General features: G+C 41.9%; 1 protein-coding gene across 3 annotated transcripts in view; it reads left to right on the top strand.

The window, feature by feature from the left end:
• The window catches only part of ltk (leukocyte receptor tyrosine kinase), a 49,277-nt gene extending 43,751 nt beyond the window's left edge, over positions 1-5,526 (top strand). For all 3 annotated transcript variants that reach the window (XM_032500278.1, XM_032500276.1, XM_032500277.1), the window contains exons 24-29: positions 84-181; positions 1,065-1,157; positions 1,637-1,738; positions 3,224-3,358; positions 3,707-3,797; positions 3,925-5,526. In XM_032500278.1, coding sequence (XP_032356169.1) covers positions 84-181; positions 1,065-1,157; positions 1,637-1,738; positions 3,224-3,358; positions 3,707-3,797; positions 3,925-4,965 — 1,560 coding nt within the window. In that variant the 3' untranslated portion in view covers positions 4,966-5,526. The remainder of the gene's footprint in view (positions 1-83; positions 182-1,064; positions 1,158-1,636; positions 1,739-3,223; positions 3,359-3,706; positions 3,798-3,924) is intronic.
• The last annotated feature ends 20 nt before the right edge of the window (positions 5,527-5,546 follow it).

Here is a 5,546-nt window from a genome sequence, read left to right on the forward strand (position 1 = left end):
GTGTGTGTGTGGGTGTGTGTGTGGGTGTGGGGGCTGGCGGGCGGGTGGCTATGGTACATTAAACTAAATTGTGCTGTGTGCAGGGCCAGACCTCTTCTCTCACTATGCGGGAGCTGCTGCAGATGGCCCGAGACATCGCCTTCGGCTGTCACTACCTGGAGGAGAACCACTTCATACACAGGTTCAGATCCACACCCAGTATTACTGCTAAGAGCAGTACTTACTGCTAAGAGTAGTAATACTGGGATCTTTTAGGCTGTAACAATGCCCTTTCTACTGCAATAAAAACACTTGAATGAGTATAATAGCCATCACTATTTTTGTTAAAGCTTTGGTGCGTACCCTTTTGATAATAATGAACTTCCGTCACATTCAAGCCGTTCCCAAATGACTTGCTACAAAGCTTATTAAGATTTCAGCTCCACACAACTCTCTCTATATCTCAGCATGGCTATGCTCAGAAGATTGTGGCGTTTGGTGACTTTCTCGCTGAGAAGCTCGAGTGAAGATAATTACCTCTTCTGAAGAGTCCATCTTGTATTTTGTTGTTGTTTTTTTAAGTTGCAAATAGTCCTCTGTGACTGTTTGCAACTTCTTTGGGGCGCGTGCCCGATCATGGAAGGATGTATCATGTGGACGCGCCGACATTGTTGTTGTACTTAGAATTCCTCATGGGAGCGGCAGAAACTACGCACTATAGCTTTAAATCCAGGAATTTATTGTTAACAGGATTAAAAATCAAGACAATAATGGTAACGGTATATTCCACATGTATTCACAATTACTTACTGACTGACTGTTGCATTATCAGCCACACGTGATAGATTGTTTTGTGCTCTTCGTGTTACAAGTGAACGTTGAGAACGTTATCTTGCAGCAGGAAACGCAGGACCTTCTAGGTGAATCAAGGACAAAATTGGCTGTACCCATCTTTATATCAATTTCCTTTAAACAAAAAAATGTTTTCAATAATTTGGTCTATCATACAGAAAATGAATGTGGTGGGTTAGGGAGTTAAGTGCCATTATGAAGCTACATTTAGTAACAGAGCCTGTGTTTTTCAGAGACATTGCTGCTAGAAATTGCCTGCTTACCTGCTCTGGACCAGACCGAGTGGCCAAAATTGGAGACTTTGGCATGGCACGAGACATATACAGGTCTGTATGCTGAATTTTTGTACACTTCATGGCAGTCCACACAGCAAAGCCCACAGGATGACTTACGATAATGTCTCATGGTAGCAGGAGTCCGGGCAGCGCTGGGTTGATGGGGTAAATGGGGAACCATTTGAAAAGTGATCTGATTATCCTCCATGGGGCCAGATTCAAAATTTACTCACAGAGTTCATGGCCTTGTGGTGTTTACCTTCCCTTCTAAACTGGTGATAAATGCACATTCCTGGGTCTGTCCGAGGTTTCTGCCTAAAAGGAAGTTTTTCCTCGCCACTGTCGCACTATTGCTTGCTCTGGAGGAAACTACTAGAACTGTTGGGTCCTTGTAAATTTTGGAGTGTGGTCTAGACCTAGTCTCTCTGTAAAGTGTCTTGAGATAACTCTTGTTATGAATTGATACTATAAATAAAATTGAATTGAATTGAATTGAAATTCCTAAATCCGATTTATTTTTTCTTCCTCAGAGCAAGCTATTACAGGAAAGGTGGTCGTGCTATGCTGCCAGTCAAATGGATGCCACCGGAGGCCTTCATGGAGGGAATCTTCACCTGCAAGACTGATACATGGTATGAAAACTAAACACATAATACATGCACAGACATTTTTTGGGGCAGTTGCTCAAGTGAAAAAAAGGGAACGTTTTATAACATTTTTAATAAAAATTAATTACATTATGCTTTATCAAAGACACTCAAAGCGCTTTGGGGGGAGACAACTACTCTCAAACACCACCAATGTGTAGCACCCACCTGGGTGATGCACGGCATCTTTACAACGGCAGATACTCACCACACATCAGCTTGGTAGTGAGGGAGTGGAACATATTTTTGGTGGTGGGGAAAACCGGAGAAAACCCACACGTCAAGAATGACAAAATACCAGTACTTTTTATTTATTGATTAAGTAGCTACATTAATTTATTGATGTTTAATCAAATTTTTCAGTCATTTATCCCAGCTGTATATAACATTTTGAATATGGATATTAAAATCACTTTAGAATCAGTCTTCAGACATAATGAATAACCTTTTATTGGACAAAACTATCTACACTGTTTTTTTTACGTGTAAATTTTATTTATGAAAATTTTCAGGATAACACTATGAGGACAAGTGCATTCAAAAGGCAATATAACACAAAAACCCATCTGGAAAAAAGAAAAAAAAACAGACAGCCAGCATTCACTTAGTACAAGGAAAAGAAAATATATAAATGTACATTAACACAAGACAAGATGTCCCGAACTGTACACTCATAATGATAGTGCCCGAAATATTCCAGGAGGTCAGATGAGATCAAGGCAGGCCCACAGCAGTTGCATTAGCACAATCCCAGAATGTGGATATAAGACGAGAACAATACAATGTGTTGCAGGTCACAAAAATATGTTCAGTTTGTGGTTTTTCCCTTCTGATGGGCTCTATGAAAAGGCCCCATATCTTGAATATATTATATTATATATTTGGAATTTAGCATGGAAGTTAGACAGCAAAAAACAAATTTCTTCAAGGTGTAAACAACAAACCACATCATTTAGCCACTTCTTGATGCAGGGAGGAGAAGTTGCTTCCATTCTCTTGAAATGACCCGTTTCACAATGTCCATTTTGCAATGTCCATACCAAACATGAGAGCTAAAGAGTTGTTCACCAAGAGATAGTCAGGAGTAGGACATTCAAAATTGTTTTTTTCTTGATTCTTAACTTTAACAAAAACTAAAGCTATATATATATATATATATATATATATATATATATATATATATATATATATATATAGCTTTAGTGTTTGTATATATACACCAATCTGACCAAAAAAACATGTAGAAACCGAAAAAGTAAAAAAAAAAAAAAAAAGATTTAATAATGCAATATCTATTAGTATTAATACATTGTATAACTATGCATCTGATCTGTTTTCTATAAATTTCAAAACAGAAACTTCCTGGCAGTGCTTTCAGAATGATTCTGATATCCCCAGTTTGAGGAACATGAGCAGGGTTCAGCCAAGGCAAGATTCAACTCAGTTGTTGATCTGTCTCTCCCCCTGCAGGTCATTTGGAGTGCTGCTGTGGGAGATCATCTCTCTGGGTTACATGCCGTATCCCTGTAAAACCAACCAAGAGGTGCTGGAGTTTGTCACCAGCGGCGGCAGGATGGATCCTCCCAAGAGCTGTCCGGGGCCTGTGTGAGTACTGACAGGAAATGCATCAAAAGAGATGAGCCTGGATGTAAAGTTGAAGCAGTGCACACCTCGGATGGTTTTAGGGATGACTTTATGGATGACTTTATGGATGACTTTATAGCACAGAGTCTGCCTGGTCTACCGCCTTTGACGTGGAATTATTGAACTTTCTGGAAGTTTTTTTTCTGTTTCTTTTCTCTCTTAAAAATAATGTATAAACTGTTAGGATTGTTATGTTATAATAATACCAATTGTCTAATAGTATTAAATTTACTTATTTTATAAGATGATTCATTTAACAAATGGCTTAAACAATATATGTGTAATTTGTGTTTGTTCCTATGTACGTAGCTATCGGATCATGACCCAGTGCTGGCAGCACTGTCCTGAGCACCGGCCTAACTTCTCTACTATCCTGGAGAGAATTAACTACTGCTCTCAGGTATGCTCTACTATCACAACTGACTTTATGTACAAAAGGGCCTATAGTTAAATAAATATAATATGTATTTACTCTTCTTTTATTCCGTTTTTTTTTCCATTTCCTTTCCCCTTCACTACTCTATCAGGACCCAGATGTGATCAACACACCCCTACCATTTGAATACACCCCCACCGCTGAGGAGGATGGTGGCACAATAAACCGTGCCTCTAACCACACCTCCACCAGCCTCACTCCACTCCTGGTGTCCCATCCTGTTTCCCAGGCTTCCTCCCCCCAGCTGGGTCCCTCCTCTCTGGGCCTTGGTCCAACCCCTCTTTCCCCACAGCCTACCAAACCCTGTCTACTCCTCCAGAGGACCCGACCTGTCCACCATGAAGTGACATCATGCCGTGAGGCTCTGGAGCCGTCCTGGGCTGAGCCTGTTCCTGCCCCTGGTTTTTCAGCAGGAGGACACTGGCTCCATCCTGAGACACCTCATCACCAACCTTGCTCCAGAAACAGCTCCTCCTCAGGGAGCCAGAAGCTGAAGAACAAGACAAAGAACCTGTGGAACCCTACATACGGTTCCTGGGTTTTGGAAAATTTCCGGGGGAAAAAAACACTTGCCCATACTCAGTCCGTGCCACTCTCAAGCTCTGCTTCCTCCATCTCCAACACACAGGCTCCTCAGACCTGCAGCCCAGGTTTAGAGAGCAACGAGGCTGGGTGCGACAGCACCAACAGCATCCACCTTAGCCCTTCCCCAACTCCATCTCCGTCCTGCCAGGCTCAAGCTGCCTCAAGCACGTCCTCTCATAAGACCCCAACAGGTGGCACCACAAAAGCCAGTGTGGACCTGGCTAAGCTCCAGAGTTTTCCTTGTGGCAACGTCAACTATGCTTACGATGAGCCAAGCTACGAGGCAGAGAGCCTGCCCCTGGTTATGCCCAAAGCCCCAGAAGCCATCACAAACACCAGCTCTGCCCCCAGTGTCTCCTCAGGGAAAAGCTTGGGACTAGCACTTGGCCTCCATACCAACTCATCTTGTATGCCGAAGCTGCTGCTGAAGCGCCACGCCAGCTACGGACACGAGGACGTGAAGAGACACACCAAAGCTGAAAAACCCACACGTGACCGAGACTCAGGCTTTTCTCTGTCTGAAGACCTCAGCGTTACCCCTATCTAAGAAACGGCGTACTGTAACAGGGATTTTGATTGATATGAAATTGAAATGTCACGGGAACCCCTTTCCTCACAACCTGAGACTGGAGTTCTGTATTTCCAGAAGAAAAAGCATGAGGGCTACGTCACGGTCTGAGAGCCATAAAATTAAATTGTTAGAGCTTAATGCTGGAAAACAGAAACACTCCTCCACACTTTAATACAGAGAGCCACCGCTGGACTCCAAGCTCTTTCTTGGGTCTCTGGTACACTGGTAGCTGAAACACTGGTAGCTGCGCTTTTTCATTGTCCACATACTACTGTAGTGCTGTAGTTGGACTCCTTTCCTACCTATTTGTTTTAGTTTTTATAATGTAAGCTTTGGCAGTAGTATATGTTTTATTATCGTAAACAATTTGTTAGAATTTGTAGTAATAAGTGTACAGTGTATCAAAAATATTGAGCCATTGGGAAGAGAATCTCCAGGCATGTGTTTTTGTTTTAGAATTATTCATTTCAAAGTTTAATATTCAGAAAAGGCTGTAGAATCACTAAACGTTTTTAATTGTGTATGCATACTTTAGAAACTCACGGAACGCGGTACAC

This window comes from Etheostoma spectabile, chromosome 20 (assembly GCF_008692095.1).
Source record: "Etheostoma spectabile isolate EspeVRDwgs_2016 chromosome 20, UIUC_Espe_1.0, whole genome shotgun sequence".
NCBI classification, from domain to species: domain Eukaryota; kingdom Metazoa; phylum Chordata; class Actinopteri; order Perciformes; family Percidae; genus Etheostoma; species Etheostoma spectabile.